The sequence below is a fragment of the Drosophila simulans genome, chromosome 3R (assembly GCF_016746395.2).
Source record: "Drosophila simulans strain w501 chromosome 3R, Prin_Dsim_3.1, whole genome shotgun sequence".
In the NCBI taxonomy this organism is placed as follows: Eukaryota; Metazoa; Arthropoda; class Insecta; order Diptera; family Drosophilidae; genus Drosophila; species Drosophila simulans.
Genome location: NC_052523.2, coordinates 14,309,469 through 14,326,700, shown reverse-complemented (window position 1 = coordinate 14,326,700; position 17,232 = coordinate 14,309,469). Strand labels below are relative to the sequence as shown.

The window sequence follows — 17,232 nt, the reverse complement described above, 5'->3', positions numbered from 1 at the left end:
TAATAGAATTAATCTGTTAGAAAAAGAGGGGACTTGTATACCATATTCTTACTCCCCAGAATATAAATAAATATCAAACACAGCCTTCGTTGGTGACTTAATTTCTTTTCAACTTAAATGTAAATCACGATATCTTTGACATTATGAACTAACGAGATATAAATACATAATAACATTGATGACTAACTCGTGTAAGACGTAACTTAAGATAGATGTGTTTAGCTGATCTTTACAAACATATTACGTATACGTATCGTATTAACTATTATGATGGCCGATCATCTTGTTTCAAGCATGATTGCCGTTTTCTGTGTTACTTTTGTCCGCCGATGGACTTTGCTTAGATTCCTGTGGCGGCATGGTGAGCGATACTGTGCCCTTATCCGTGTGCTTTATGTGCTCCATTTCAATGTCCGAACAGTTCTCGGAATTGGATAGTGCCGAGTCCATGGAGGTGACGGTCATGTCCACGGCCTTATCACTAGAGTTCGTCGACAGCAGAGGTTTCTCCACCGCCGGCTTCTCATCCGCATCCTCATCCCGTGTGGGGGGCACGAAACTATTGCTATTAATGTCCTCGATGGCTTTTCGCAACTGTTTAGGTAACATGTGTTATTGGTATAATCATCGAGGATATCAAACAAGTCTTACTTCTTTGAGTCCCACGACGCCCACAAGTCTTCCGATTTTGGTGACATAGGCGTGGTTAATGCCCACCATGGAAAACAGGGAGTGAACCTTGAGTATGGAGGTGCGTTCCACCAGCTGAAATGGCGAGGGATCAATGTGGACATTGGCCTTCTGCAAATCGATGGGCTTTAACATTTCCTCGAGCTCCCATTGCTTCTGATCCTCCGGTGACATGTCAATAACACGTTCCCTGGGCTGTAAATCAATCAAATCGGTAGATATTATATCTTAATTGAAATAAGGAGTTGTGTAATTCAAATATTCTAAACGTACCAATCGCACCGACTTCGGCTTTTGAATGCTCTTATTTGGGATTTACAAGATAGGAGAGAAATGGGTTTGTTAACTTTGAGAGTTAATGATTCACAATGCATTGTAAGTTCGTTGACTATAGATATTAATCAAAAGTTTTCCATCAATTTTACCTACCTCAGCCAGCGATTTTGGATTTGTTGTTTCATCCACCTCCTCTATAGAGTAACCCAATTCATTTTCCTGTTTAATTTTACATTTCGTTCGAGTGGGCGAACCATTTACTCCAACTTCGTTGGCAAACCGTATTTTCGTGCACCTTTTTGCCGTCTGAGGAGATCTATTTACATCTGCCACTTTATTTGCTTTGAATTTAATGCTCGGTGATTGCTTTGAACTATCTCCACTATTTGATAATGCTATATCCGTGAAATCCTTCTCGGCAGGCTTTTTAAACATTAATCTTTAGATTACAATATGTGTAAATATACATTTTTAACTGGCAATACTCTAGTTCAATCTTCTACTGAAATACTCATTAGAATATCTCTTCTATTCTAAGACATTTCATACTATTACTACTTATATTTTTAGTTTACTCTGTTACTTCTTTTAAGGCTTACCGTTTTATTTAATTCCGTTGAAATAGGGTTTACTTGCTTGCAGATATTAAAGTAAGTTAAAAAACACATCTTCCAAGAAAATGAATGAAATGATATGATATGAATGTTGTTAGTGAGTAACTTACCAGCATAATTTGATCGGTTACAAAATCCCAATTACTTTGTGCAGGCTTGAAAAAAGAGATTCCATCTCCCGGTTTACTCAACAACTTAGATAACCCAATACCCGATCTTAACGTGGTAAATAGGAAATGTGCACCTACCAGCTGAACCTTCTTGGAAACACCGGGAGTGCTAGGAGTTCGCGGCACCTCTACCTCGTGGTTGCTTGCGGCCGGGGAGAGGGAGCCCGTTTCCGGATCCGGCTGTACGTCCTGGAGCGTGGTGGACTTCTTAAAGATGGCCTCGAAGGCTGAGCGAATGCGGAACTCGGAATTGCCGGTGATCGTGGTGTAGGGCGTGATGCTGGGACTGTGCCCCATGGGCTGCGCGTAGGTCTTCAGGTTGAAGGAGTTGGTCTTCTTCAAAATGGACTTCCTGGGCGCCAGCGAACCGTGCATTGTCTCCGCCCTTTTCTTGGGCGGCAGCATTTCGTCGTTGGCAATCTGCCGTAAGCTGAGAATATCCGGAGCTGGAAGGACTTCGAACCGCGATGGTCGCCGCATCTTGAGCTCCACCTCCTGTTTTTTCTTCTCCTCCTCGAGGGCTCTTTCCTGCGCCTCCTTCTGCCACTTCTGGGCCACCTCCATTCGCTTCTCGCGTCCGATGTGCTTCTCGATCATTTTGATCAGCTCGTACCGCTGCACAGAACCTAGAAGGATCATGTTATCCGGGCTGTCCACCAGTGGCAAGGATCTCAGCGTCTTGTTCAGCTTGAGGACTTCTTTGAGCTTCTGATACGAGATGCCGTGCCATATGTACTTCACATCCCGCACCATAAAGTCCTCGACGAATATGCTGTACATCCCGGAACTGGAGGGCAGCAGATCGGGCAGGTAGGGCAGCTTCTTAATCAATATAATACTGTCGTATATCGACGGTTGGAGCAGCGCCGCCACGGCATTGGCCACCAGCACGGCAATCATGACGGGCACCACGTGCGTAATCTGTCCGGTCATCTCGAAAATGATCACGGCCACAGACACCGTGTGCGTCACGGATCCAGAGAAGGCGGCCGCTCCGACGACGGCATAGCCTCCGGGCATGATGGGCGACAGCCGACCGCCATACCGGACGCCGTGTGGAAATGTCACCGCCATGAACTCGCCCACCAGACGACCAAAGCCAGCACCGATCTTGAAAACCGGAATGAACATGCCCGACGGAACTGGTATCGTGGATGCGATAATGGAGACCACGAACTGCAAAAAGAAAGATCAGCATTTGCAAAGGAATTCAACTGCAATCCCATACCGTAAAGAGGGTGTAGATGACAAGGTTGCCAAAAACGCTGGTGTAACTGGTCATCCAGTGGGTCACTACAGCCGCCTGCTCCACAGTAAGATCATCTCGTGACCACGTGAAATTGCTAAAGAGCTGTGTCACCTGCTCGTGGGTACTTAGTTCGCCGGCCAGGAACTGACCAGTGCCCAGGGGAAACGAGATGCTGGACACCAGCAGAGCCAGGAATCCAGGATACAAAAAGCGACTGAAGGATAGATATGTAAATTAAAATATTTATAAATTTTGAGAGTTTTTTGTATGGAAACTTACTTTTTCTGCAGGAACTTGTTCATCCGCTTGTTGGATCTCATGAAGAGGACATATCGCCGATGGACCCACACATATGATGCGCCACCCAGGCCGCATACAAGTCTGAAAAGGAAGCGTTAGTTATAGTAACCATATGACTGAACAGATCACCCACGTACCCAATCAAGGCGAAGACGAACAGCTCCTGAGGATCGAAGGGGAACTCGGTGGTGAAGTTCGTGAGGAACAGAGCGCGGACAGTGTCCGCGTTTTGGAACCAAACGGCCAGGAGCCGGAAGACAGTGGCGCCGCACACAGCCGCAAAGAATCCGCGCCAGTAGTTGCGCACAGCAAAGTACGTGGTGGTGACCTCTATGCTGAAGAGCACACCTGCGGGAGGAGTGGGGTCAGAGGTCAAGAATCTCGAGAATGGTGAGGTATATAGTCTCGTGTGTACTTACCACCCACTGGAGCGGCAAAACAGGCGCCCACACCGACGGCACAGGCTGCCGCCAACATTTCAGAGTTTCGCGACTCATTCTCATATATGCCTTGGAATGATGTGACAAGTTTACTTAATAATTGTGCTACAATACTTGCTATATGTACGAAAGGACCCTGGGTAAGTGCGGAGATACGAAAGCGGAAACGGAAACGAAAACGAAATTCGTATACATATAGATTTTCCAAATTGCACTTGCTTCGCCGCAGCGCTGTGCATGCAGTGTGAGATCAATTCTTATACTTACTTCCTTTCCCAATGGCATACCGCTGCCCAGAGTTGCCGTTAAACCAATTACCTTGGCCACTAGTGTCTTAAATGTGAGATACTCTTTCAATTGAACGCCGCGCAGTATGGTCTTCATTTCGGGTATACCAGAACCTAGACACAGTTTGGTTATGTAGATTTGCATTGATCATACTCGCAGTGGTTGTTAGTTAGTTCTTAGATAATACGTAACAGTTAGATCTATAGTTAAGTGGTTAGTTTCTGAGGTGTGCTGATAGCAGAATTGCTGGGAGTGTTTCTTTTTTTTTTTGGTGGTTCGAGTATATAACATGTAGACACAATGGGTTCTCAGATTGGAGGTGCCAAGAGTGTTTGGAAGTGGGCAGCTGCCAGAGTGCAGTGGTACTATGAGTACTTATTGGTGTAATAAAAAAAAGGTTAGATCGGAGAATGCCTACGAAGTTCATTGAGAGATACGTTTTGAAGTAGAAGTAGCGCCTATTTCATCCTGTACAAAGAAGAATCAGAGATTCATTCGTTTCCTGGCCCTAATCATCATCAACCATAGAAGTAAAGTAAGTAAGCACAAAATTCATACAATTTCTACAATTTTGGAAAACCGACGGCAGCTTTAATGGAAGAGTGCGGCAATTTAGCGCGATTATTAAATGATTCACTCAAGCAGGCTACTTCTACAACATACTCAATAAATACCCCACTACTACACATTAGTTGTACTAAGGAAGAGACTGTTATTAGATGAGAAAATATGATATGATGTGTGAGATGTATGACATGGCGGACGCTTACCTATACTCTGCGGTGCGATGAGATGGACAAAGCCGGCTGAGAACAATATCAAACAGACCGGCAGTGAGACCCATGCGATGTACTGAACAAAAGGCTGTGACGTCAGATCGCGATACAGCCAAATTCGCGCTGGGGGAAATAGATATACAAATGGGGAAAAAGAACAATAGATACTAAAGACGAGCTGCAATATCGATTATCGAATAGCCGCACTTACCGTTTGTACATATGGATATGCCCTTGTCCATGATGAACGAGAGCAGGGCCATAATGATGCCCAGTAGGGCCAGGAAGACCCAATCCTCGCCCAGTCGGGCCACCGTGTGCCTCCAGATCCATGATGACACCCGCTTCGCCCGGGTCGAGTGTTTGCCCAGCAGTTCCTGTAAATATTTCCCAGCACTGCTGCTTTATAAACTGATACGTTCAGGCGGATATCAACGGATAATACGGTCTAGACTCTACAATTCATTCAAATCTACTTAGCCAAATGGCTGTGCGCATACCTTGAATATTTAGTTTTCTCATTTAGTTGGCATTTTAGTAAATCACAAGAGCATTTATAACATTGTATTTCACGGGTAAATTATTAGTTTCTTCAGCGTTCTTTTTAAGTTTACCTTATTCCTTTGCTTATCTTCCTGCTTTCGTCGCTTTTCGAGTATTTTGAGCTTTCTGGCTTCATCCTTGGCAAATTCTCCTAGATCTTTGGTATAGCGACCATACATCTGCGGAAAGAAATGGCACGTTATTCGGGTCCTGAGCTTTTATAAATATTGTAAAGGTCATAATGTATGTTTTTCTAATTATAACTATGCATATTTTCAAAACCAAACAAAGAAGCTTTCTGTGCTACCTGTGTTGAAAACAAACAATTACAATCGCCTTGAGCATTCTAGACAAATGGCTAGCGAAAAAGAACTGATGACAGAATAGGAAGTGCACAGACAAATGCACTCAGAGAAAAAAGGAACTTAAAAAACAAAGTTAAATACAATAAAAAATAATTATTTGTATCCTCTTTTTATTCAAAGTGTTTTCAACTGTTGCGATTAACACAAAATTTATTTATTTATATAAATTTTATCAGAACGGAAGTGTAATTTTAAAGTAAATAGGTATTTTTCGATATAGCTTTAATTTAAGAATTTCAAAAACTCTGACAGCTGCAACTTTTTGTCTAAAAAGTCTGGCACATAAATTTACATACGTCATTATTTGGTTCATGAAAATATCCGAGAAAGTGAAAATCTAGATTATTTTCGGCATAAGTGAAATGGTATGAATTCCGCCGCCGAATCTGATTTATTTGCGAATTGAAGGGCAAGACTCAGGGTGATTTTCTTTGGGTGTATGCTATGAGGGTCAATGCAAGAGGTTCTTCGCTGCAGACGTTGAAAACAAAATAAATAACTAAATAAATACTGTGTAATAATTTGCGGATTTAATGCCCCATCAAGATTCTCTTTTAGCAATTTTTGCAGACAACTAGGTCCAAATAAAATCTTAATTTACTTAAATTTAGATTTTCATGATTTTCACATCGCCAATTAAGTTCACTCGGTTACTTTCGCTTATTTTCCACTTCACTTATTTTCGATATGAAGGAACTACTTCAGGGTTTTTTTTCCAGTGCTGAAAAGGGTTGACGATGGCCCTTGGTCCAACGCGCATGAAATGGGCAGGTGGCTCGTGGGCCACTCACATAATAGAACGCCTCGATCTCGATCTCGATCTGGTTCTTATCATCGCCGGGCGGATCGATCTCGATGCTCTGCTTGCGTTGCTGCTCCTTCTGCTTGGCAATGACATCATCCCAGCGCTGGCGCACAGGCGTGGAGGCGGAGGATGCGGCTGTGGCCTTCTGCGAGCGCTCCTCCTTGCGCTGGTAGTCCTCGCGATTGATCAGCAGCTCCGGCTCGAAGGCGTATTCGCGAATGTACTCATCCTGGTGCGAGTGGCTGTTGTTAAACATGAAGCAAGCGATGCACACGAACGCGGTCCCGTACTCAAAATCACGATCAGAATCGGAATAGGAATCGGAATCGCGCACTCAGAATCGTAATCAAATTTTAATCAAAATTCACAGTCAGCACTGCAGTCGCACGGATCTGGGTGGCGGCCTTTGACATGCCCGCGGCTGTTGGCCAAATATTTGTGTCGCATCTTGTTTGCCAATTATTTTTAGGTTTTCGGTTATCTCGCGGATGCAGTGCAAGTTTTCGACTCGATTCGATTCGAATTGAATTGAGTCCCACTGCCAGACGTAATTAGAGGTGGACGCCACTGCCCTTGAGTCCCCGTCTCGGAAACACGGGTATTCTAAAATGCATTGCCATTTATTTTTAACATTTCTACACTGGGTCGTGGTCGGTTTACGGCTTTGCCGTATTCGCATAAATTTGATTTATCGCTGCGATTCGATCGGGAAAAGCACACAAATCACCTCAGTATTTGCCCATATATTTTGCAAATTATTGGCACTTTTTAATGATTTCCATTATCTATTGATTTTTCATTTTTGATTTACCGACCGAGCCACCGAGAGCGTTCTTGTTTTGGCCCAAACTTTTTTGAAACTAAACTGACTTGTCGAGCTTTCGGCGCTCTTTGTGTGGAAAATTATTGAAATTTCTTTTGGCTAGACGCTGCGCCAGGGTAGCACGCTGTGCCGATATTAAAAAATGGCCAGAAATAAATTGAAAAACTGGCCGAGCGATGTGTAAACAAAATATGAATCTTAGCATTGTTTTCCAAATCCGCTCGTTTGGCAATCAAAGCCAAATTCTTTGGTATTTCGAAATGGTTCATAAACTTAATTGCACGATATGGGATTATCAATTTAAGATGTGCTCTTGAAATGAAATACACGTGTGTGATTTAAGCGCTCGGGAGTTTTCAATGGTTATACGAAAGTATTCAAATCTCACCTACGACTTCCCAATACGGTCACTCTTTTTCGCCACCCTACTACCTTTAGCAATGGAATCTTTGTTGCTTTCTTCTTCTTTTTTTTTTAAATATAATAAACACTTTTCGTTATAATCGGATTAAAAATAGCTAATGTTTTTGCCTGTTTTGTCATTCGTACACTGTGTTTGCATTGCTTTTACAAAGGCCCAGATGCGAATAGAAGTGGGGAAAATCGCCAGTGGCAACTGGCAGGAAAAGCGGCGAGCGAAAGCTTGGAAAACCATTCAGAAATCTAAAAAGTTTTTGTTTTGATCGATGGTTTCACGGCAGATGTACGAAATGGGCGTGACGAAAAATGCTTAAATAAATAAAGCAGACTTTTCAACATTGTTAAATTTGCAATAATAAACAATGCGAACGTATCGATGATTGGTTGTCTTATATGGTGGCAGTGATTTTTCCATTTATAATCTAGTGATTTTTTTACAATATCTTAAGAGCTTGTATAGTATCACAGATGTAATTCAAATATTTTACTACTGCCTCTACGTGAGCAATGGAAAAAATTTGGACGCTCTTTGCGTCATCATAAAAAAGGGTAATAATAATAAGAAAGTTGAATAATCAGACAAATTGGCAGTATAATCACGGCTATTCGCAGACGTACATATATTTATATCTTTATGCATACACCTGCGGCTAATAAATGCGAAAAAAATGGGTGTTCAAGATTATTCTTTGTAATAATCTATGTAAGACATGGAATATAATATTTATCCCTAATTTGAATATTTGATGCTAAAAACCGACATTAAACAATAAGCAAAAATTATCAAAATTTATGAAAAGGTATTTGTTCTCTGAGCTTATGCATACCAAAATAAAAGTTTTGTATTGCCAAATTGCTATTTTGTTGGCCGCATGTGTATGAACTTGGCTAACACACAGCGAATGCAAGTGGGACAGATATACAGATAAGAACTTTATGTCGTGCGTTATCAAACAAAGAATCGGATTTTCCCAACAGTAGCTATTGTATTGTATTACAGATCGCCAGTTGTGCTTACAAGAGTATCGATGTATCCGATGGGATCATCATCGTCCGATGAGTCCGAATCCCGAGCATTTTCAGCTGGCGGCGGGCACGGATAGAAGGCGTGCGACTTGATCTTCGGATGCCGCTGCACGTGACGCAGTTCCTCCTCCATGGACATGGCACTGTTCCGCCGCTTGCGCAACTGGCAAATGAACTTCTCGAAGTCCGCCCACTCCGAGTCCACCAGCTCGACGTTCTCCTCGCCAAACTCTTCATCGTGAATGATTCGCTCGACTTTCTGATTACTCCGATCGCGATTGCGATCGCGTTGCCGATCGCCGAAATAAACCATACTGTGCTGTTGTCAGTTCGAATGGGTTTTTAATGGGTTTATAGCAGTTGAACGCAATCGATGGCGCACTACTCGTATCAAAGATGGGATCGATACGGTTTCGTCACATCCATGGCACAGATATTTTTGCACATTTCCCGTATTTGAAATCCGTTTGCGAACTCAATTCCCGACTGCATGTGAGTCGAGCAGTGTCTAAAGTCAAACTGAATAGTGTCATGAAGATAGACCGCTCCGGTCCCGCTTAAATTCAAGATTCCATTAAATTTAGTACACAGACACCGACGCACTCGTCTGCTCTTTCAGCAGTCTCAAGTTTGCGGATACTTGTACATATAGTTCCCACATTTGTATGTAGTATATCCATCCACTGACTCTCGAGCGGTCAAAGTTTGCGTGTAAACATCAATAGAATTTCATAAATTTAATAATCTGTGGTCTGCTCCAACGGCAAAAAAGTGAAAATGCCAAGCGCTTGGATGACACGAAGTGCGGTGCACAGTGGGCGTGGTCTTATTTCCTAGGTCAATCCTAGGCTCCATCGAGGATTGTCATTGAAAATGGGTTTTAAAAATGTAGATATTCCATTGTTATGGCCAGTTATGAAATGAGGAGTAATATTCTTCATTATTTTTTCTAGAAAATGATGGCTGATGCTCATTAGTCACTTCAGCTTGCAAGATATTGGCATGGCTCGTCCCACTGTGACGGATCACTTAAGCGGCATAAATTGCGATTACTTGCTTTAATAGTCTCAATGTGTAGACTAGGCATTGGGTCACATGTCTTCAAGAATCCGTTGGATTTATCACATTTAAGTATTAAAGTGTACCGGCTCTTCTGGCCCGTATTGTCTTAGTCAATCTACAACTTCTACCCCTAATTTGCGATAATGATAATGGCAACCCTAAATAGGTATAGATTGTTGGTCTGCGCGTAAATCGAGTACTCAGACCATAATCTTGAACTTTAATGGCTTTCGGGAAATTGCTATAGGAATAAGAATTTAAGAGAGGCCAATTAAAAACAAGAGAGAATGCTTTAGTCGAGTTACTATCAGATACCCGTCACTCAGCTGGTGAAGCGAAAGATTTCAACATTTTCTGTAATATCGATAGAAAATGAAAAAAAAAAAATAATATAATTAAAAAAAGGGGTCGTGGGAACATAGGTCATGGGTATGTTTCTAGAATCTGTATGCTTAATCTCAAACTTCCAGCTTTTATAGTTCCTGAGATCTCGACGCTGATACGGATGGACAGACGGGTAGGGCTATTGATCCTGATCAAGAATATATATACTTTTCAACGAATCTAGTATACCCGTTTACTCAACGAGTAACGGGTATAAAGAGACTGAAAGCTTATTTTTTGTCGCGAACTGTTAGATATCAGCGCACTGCTTGACCCATTAAGCAGTGCAGCATTATGTGTCTGTTAATTTATAAATAGTTCTCATGCTTGTATGATTGTATCTTAATATCTTGTATTATTATGCCTATATTTACATAATTCATCTCAACATATCAATCAATATAGAAATCACATAGTCAAATTTGTTTTACTTGAACATTTTGAATTGACATAATGGGTCTTTAAAGATATTTACCATGAATTCACCATTTCCGAATCAAGGAAGTCAAGAAAATGTCACAACGCATATAATTAACTTTGGTATAATAATTATTTCTAAGTTTTTGTTTTGGGTTTCGTGGCGCAAAAAAAAGGTTACAGAGATATTTGTCTGGATGGATTTGATAATTTACGTACTTTTTTGTGAAACGCCATTTTCGAACTCATATGAAAGAAATTAGCAAGCTTGCGATAAAACAAAGTGATCTTGGCTAAAACCGTGTGGCGACTGGAGAGCCAGCATCTCAGATGGTGCTAGAAACACCTTTCGAGCCGCAAAATCCGCGATAAGGGTCCAAATAGCAACAACACCTGAGGCGCGGCTAGAAATTATTCAGGATTGGGGGACAGAGGCAGCCGAACCAAATTAAAAATTGAACAAAATCTTTGAGTAAATATCGTGCTTAGCATCTGGGGGCATATGACCGTAAATTTCTTATATCTATGGCAAAAAGATAAACAGCCAGAGGGCCAGAGTGCAAATACCTGGCTATAAAGAAATACAAATTTAGCTTAGTAACTTTATGGCCATAGCAAGAAAGTATATTTCTATGGCCTATTAAAACATCACCTATAAAGCTAGCGCCAAATTAATAGACACTTTTTATGTGAAATTCCGAAGCGGTCAACTAATATTAAGTGATTATTGATAACGATTCGATTTTGATGGATGGTTTAATATAGCACCGATAAGAGCCCGTCAAATCCAAGTGGATAATACCTTTTCTAGGGCAATCGTGTATTTAATAGGTTGGATGGCAGTCCATTGCCATTAAAAAAAAAAGTTACCATTTAGACTAGTAGGTGTAGTAATCACTGATCACTAATTGCACGTTTGAGTCAGTAGTTCTAAATTACAGCTGACAAGAGAAACGATCCCATAGTTAAACGTTTTCCACGGTTTCAATATATAATGGAGTACATTCTCTACATTCATTTTTGCACAAGGTGTTAATTGCCGTGTCTGAACAAATTTTTAATGAATTTGGTTTGCGTTGGATATATCTGGAGTATAGAAAAACGAAATCAATACACAATCTGGTTGAGAATAGATTTGAGAAGTCAAGGTGAAGCTATTGTTTGGCTCGTGGGAGTTTTGGAACTTTCCAACAAAATGCTTGCAAATAATCCTCCTCCAGCTTAATATCATTATCATCTTATTGCTATGTTGAGCAACATGTGTCACCGCACATGACAAAAATTAATCAAGAAAAAAAAAGACCGAAGCAAATAAAGTTAAAACAAGCAAATAGTCACATGTTAATCACATGAGCGGAAAAAGTAAAACAAGAAACATGTGTGTAAAGGCGTATCGAACTTAATTATACCCTCGCGAAAAATCTCTTGGCGTATGAGAAATACGTTCCATATATATATAGCAACATACTTATATTTATTACTATTTATAAACATTCATTAGATTATATTAATCCAGAACGAGCAATCCCCCCAAAACAACATCATATAATACAAGGCTGGAATTGCCAAATCTAAGCGCCATATCGACGTGTTTATGCAAATAAAAATACAGTAGACGGCAATTTATTATCAACTCGGGATTTCCAGCCAACCAATTACGATAAAAAAAAAAAATTAATAACAAACAAACTGGGTCGTCGTAGGCGTTCCAATGCAAACACAATTGTGGGCCTTAAATAGATAAATGTATTTTCCTATTAGCACGGGTATTTACGGCTTTCTTATTAATCGAATCGTTTCATTTTTGTACAACATTTGTTTGGCTTTTACCCCACTTAATAGATTAGCATTCGGCGCTACTTTTGGGAATTGCTGCGGTAATATAATAAACTTTATGCTCATGAATCCGATTGACATTGTAAAACAATCAATCAATTCTCGATCAATAAAATGTTTGTGATAACAGGTAAATTTTCACGCCATCCCCCCATTAAACTTTATGGACTCAATTTATGACTTCCAAAGCTAGAGAAATGAATCAGAGTAAATTTGAATAGGCAAGGGAATAAATAATTTTAATTTAGTTTTCCTTTTACAATTTGAATGCATTTCTTTGTGCTAAGACTTAGCATTGAAAGTGCCTTTGATTACTTAGTAATAAAAAAATAAAACTTAATGTGTCTAACCGCAAGCAACATGTCAATAGAGATGTGAATTTAAAACCGCGATACTAAATAAAATGACGCATGTCTATGCAGTGATATTAAGTGAATGTGACATCCATCTCAGGTAAAATTAGCTAGTTAAAAAATCTGAGGTAATGACATTTGAATCTCTCGACGATGTAGTTTCTGCTGTACATAGGGCTTCGATTACAAAGTTGTTAATAAAATATATAGTAAGCCTTAATGAATAGTTGCTGTTGAACTTATCGAAATCGAAACCATTATTGTTCGATATACAATATATTTTCTACAATTTAAATCATTTATCTACATTTGAATACGCTGACTTCTATTTCAATTCAAGTAATTGCTTTTTCAGTTATATTCAAAAACATGAGCATCAAAGCAATGCAGTGGGTTTGGGGCTGATCGAATATGATTAGAACCTTTACTCACCAGTGTGTGGGTGTAGCCAAGGCCACCCTCCTCCTCGTCGCCGTCGGACAGAGTGCTCCTGTCATGGTGGTGGCCCAGCGAGGAGGCGTTGGAGTAGGTGCGCAGTGGCAGCAGACGGGCAGCGTTCTGCGGCGAAGGAGCGATGAGCAGCTGGCCGCCGTTCCTGGTTGCCTTCATCTTATGACGGTAGTGGTGTGCGACTCGGAAGTGAAATATCTCGACGATGACAGATGACAACAATGCAAGTGGCGCAGTGAAGGAATTGCATTCGTCAGACTTATGAAAGCAAATTCCTTGGGCTCATTTGTGCATTAAATTCAATTAGCTGCAGCACCACGTCGTGGTCACAAGACCGACTTCCCTTCAATGGCCAGTGGCCAGTGGCGTGGAGTTGATCCGCCGATGTGGCTGCGGCCAAAGATTACTTATGAATATGCTGCTGCCGATGCACTGCGATTGTGACTTCAGATGGGAAAATGCTGCTGCTGCTGTTGTTGCTGCTGCTGTTACTGATACTGAATCCGAATCCGAATCGGAATCGTTGCTATCTGTGAGATCACTTTTAACTTTTGTCTACTCCGTTGGCCGAATCCGACTGGCGATAAGACAGTGCTCATGCGTACATTTCAAGTGGCACACTTAAGTGTGTGAAGGCTTAATTAACACCGGCAAAAGGCAAAGCAATGGCCCAGACGAAAGGCAAATCGGGAACATGTATTACTCTTTAATTATCTCTTATCAAAGTGGGTGTCACCAAGGCGGAACGGGACGGCGATCTGCAACGAATAAATAGATATGTATATGTATGTATAAAACGTAAGCAAACTCAACTAATGAATCGCGAGTTGTATAGGCTAATGAATTTAGCAGGAGAGGGAAGCTTGTTTGCCGACAACCCAAACACAAGCATCTCAACTGATAAGTGGCGCGAAATGGGCAAAATAATAACAGGTGTATACCAGGCTAGTGAGCAGGTGAACAACAATAGCGGTAATTCAAAGCGGCACGACATAGCACTGATTGAACATACTTATGATAGATAATAATAGTAGGGCTTCTATTCCAAATAGTTTAAGGCAGGCTATTTACAACACTTAATCGAAGCGATAGAGGAATTAAATGTATACCAATGCTAAAAGTTAGTGGTTAAAATTTGAATGTTTTGATTCGCCCAGTGAGTGACGAGTGTGTACTATAGACCCCACTATATAGCCTTATCATCGGGGCAGCCTGACATCAAATACTAGAGCAATGTGCAGGCAGGAGTCGCCATTCTACCGTAAAGTGGATTATGGCGGAATAATTTATGATGGTCTTATTTTACTTTAAATGCCAAGCTCCCGTGAGCAAACTTTTAAAATTCCAAGATTTATTACATTATTTTAATCTTTTGTCACTATTATTGCGCCCAGTTTGGAAAATTTATGAGCTTGCGAATTCCTTGAGTGCCTCGAGTGATAGTCCTAATGCAATCTGAATTGCAACCTTAAAGCCTCCAAATCGAGTCGAATGCGGATTTATCAGGCTAAGGCACAGATTTTTGCTCTCACTTATTGAACGAAAAACATTTAAATAACTTCACATATGTATTTCGGTTTTTATTGGTCTGCTAAAAACCAGATGATATTCATGACGAATTTAAATGGTTTCCAAATTATTTAATAGCTTCGTGACGTTTAGACTGGACTTATGCGTTAGTCAACCAATTAGAGCAATTAATATGGTTTGAAATTCCAGTGGAACACTTTCGAGAGGAAGTGATTCGCGCGCACTTTTTTTTTTATTGAATTTGCGAATAGTTTAAAAAACGCTCCACATAGCTGAAATACTTTTGTAATGGCAAATCTGAGTCAGGCCATTACGGCACGGACTTGGCAAAAGCACTCGAAAAATGTATAAACATGAGTGCACACACATATTTGCTCGAACAGATAAGAATAAACCTTATAGACTGGATGGGGAAGACAAATCTCGTTGAAAGCGGTATAGGACAGCGACCCAGATTGCCAGCTCAAGTTTTTGGAATACTGTTTAATGGGATTTTAAGCCAGACCCTTAAAATTAATCCCAGCAGAATTGCCACTTAGAAGTACAAACACTTAAGATACACGCAAATGCAGGGATCACTTGTTGCTGTGGGCGGCTAAATATATTTTAGGGCAAAATATTCCTCCAAGAGGCACAAAGCTTGCCAAAAATATACTAAATAAATTATTTTTGCAAACAAAACAAAGGCCAGGCAATCCGGCAAACAACAGCATTTGTTGTAGACCACTTTTACTATATAATTATACTTTTTTGTCCACCTTATATCACCGAAATATTCCGCGCTTGGGGGAACTACAAGCGAATGTATCTGACAGTTTCGGTTGTAAATATTTGCATGCATATATATCTTTGCTGTAGTAACACGGCCTTATGTACGTACTCGTTATAAAATCAATTAAAAGCGGCGCAAAGATGCAAAACAGAAACGTCACGAATGCGAACGAGAATAATGAGAACACAGACACCGCCATTCCCGCTCCGCCCGCTCCACCTGCTCCACCCGCTCCACCTGCTCACACCTGTGGCGCGTGTTACGGCCGCCTTTAGCAGCGCTTCTTATTGTTGTTACAGTGGGCCATTCGATGTGGAGGTGGCTTCACATACCAAGTGGAAGACCTGCGATTGATTGCACTCACTTCGCATGGATGTTTGCCCGCTGGCGTCCAACGTCGTCTACTCGGAACCGAATCGCGTATCACAGCGCGGCAATTAGCATGGTCCGTCGGTCGGACCTGATCGAATCGAATCGGATGGGAATAATATATGGTATTGGAGAATTATTGGAGAGCAGCTACCGATGTCAACGCGACCGCTTCGCGCTCTGGCATTGACTGGCGTCGTCGTCGTCGTCGCAGTCGTCGTCGTAGCCGCCGTAGCTGTAGCTGCTCATTTTCGCTGAATAGGTGGTGTTGGATTGGAGCCACTGCTTATCACCAGCGGTCGCGGTCGGTCTCGGCCAAGATTAATGACGTCCATATAGTTACAGAGTATATTCATATTCGCCAGCTAGCGTCGATCAGCTGACTGATTGGATAGAGCATATAGTATATATAGCTAATCCGAGCCCTAATGATTTCCCCACTTTGGGTGCAAGATTTGCCCTCCGTTGGGCAGGCCATTTCAAAAAAAGAGAGTGGAAATGTGGGAGCTAGTTGCGATTTCGATTCGAAACCCTTATCTTAAACTAGCTCTTTATGGGCTGAAATAAAAATCTGAACGAGTGAGTCTCCGGATTTGACATTCGTCGCGTTTATGAATGGGATTTGTTGAGTGTTATTCTAAATCTTAACATTTCTTGAACTTAGCACACCCCCACTAAGCTTAGTTAAAACTCTTTTTGCACACAATAATATAGGTCACGTGGTCTGACTATATATTTAAATTTATTAAATTTATTGATAAATTCAATGATTCGTCTGGCATTTTCCCATCCAATCCAGTTGAAAGACTTGGGAGAAACCGCGAATCAGGGGAGTTTTTTTTTTGTGAATATAAAAACTAGTCTGACTTGTTTATTCTTTTTCCGTGTAATCCGAAAATGCTACTTGTATTAGAACGGCATCTCTACACTTGTTGCGTAAAATTGAATCTGCCTCGCAATAAACAAATCAGCGAACATGGCTGATTCATTAGCACCTGCTAAGTAGACAGACTGCGGGCGGGTGAAAATTATGGCAGAAATGTATGAAAATAATCGCCAGCATTTCAAGCAGAAAGTTATGAATAGAAGCGATAAAATACAACAAAGTCAGTCAATATTGTTTGCGAACGCTTTCAGATGATTAATTTTTAAAGGCCCTCTGTAGCAATTATTTAATCTGGTAAAAAAAAGGGGCCCATTTTTGCTTGCAAAATTACCCAATTATAACCAAATTGTTTTATTTGTTTGTCGAATTGACAGAGTTTTTGCGGGCG

At 41.1% G+C, this 17,232-nt stretch overlaps 1 protein-coding gene across 12 annotated transcripts; it reads right to left on the bottom strand.

Annotated features, from left to right (window-relative positions):
• Positions 1–85: 85 nt before the first annotated feature.
• On the bottom strand, positions 86–16,177 carry LOC6728466 (chloride channel protein 2). 12 transcript variants are annotated; one of them, XM_016176931.3, is made up of 17 exons: positions 15,954–16,167; positions 13,270–14,045; positions 5,418–5,525; positions 5,015–5,180; positions 4,798–4,926; positions 4,007–4,140; positions 3,719–3,875; positions 3,437–3,647; positions 3,279–3,380; positions 2,979–3,213; positions 1,829–2,926; positions 1,691–1,735; positions 1,566–1,601; positions 1,120–1,389; positions 964–993; positions 652–885; positions 86–594 (listed from the first exon to the last, which is right to left on the bottom strand). In XM_016176931.3, exons 2-17 carry the CDS (start codon positions 13,444–13,446, stop codon positions 289–291), a joined length of 3,438 nt encoding a protein of 1,145 aa, XP_016035098.1. In that variant the 5' UTR covers positions 13,447–14,045; positions 15,954–16,167; the 3' UTR covers positions 86–288. The 12 variants fall into 12 exon arrangements, 11 of the variants coding, with proteins under 11 accessions (XP_016035098.1, XP_039151741.1, XP_016035095.1 ...); XM_039295807.2 differs by lacking the exon at positions 15,954–16,167 and having other exon boundaries at positions 5,015–5,199; positions 13,270–13,398; XM_016176928.3 differs by lacking the exons at positions 13,270–14,045; positions 15,954–16,167 and adding an exon at positions 8,778–9,310.
• Positions 16,178–17,232: the final 1,055 nt, after the last annotated feature.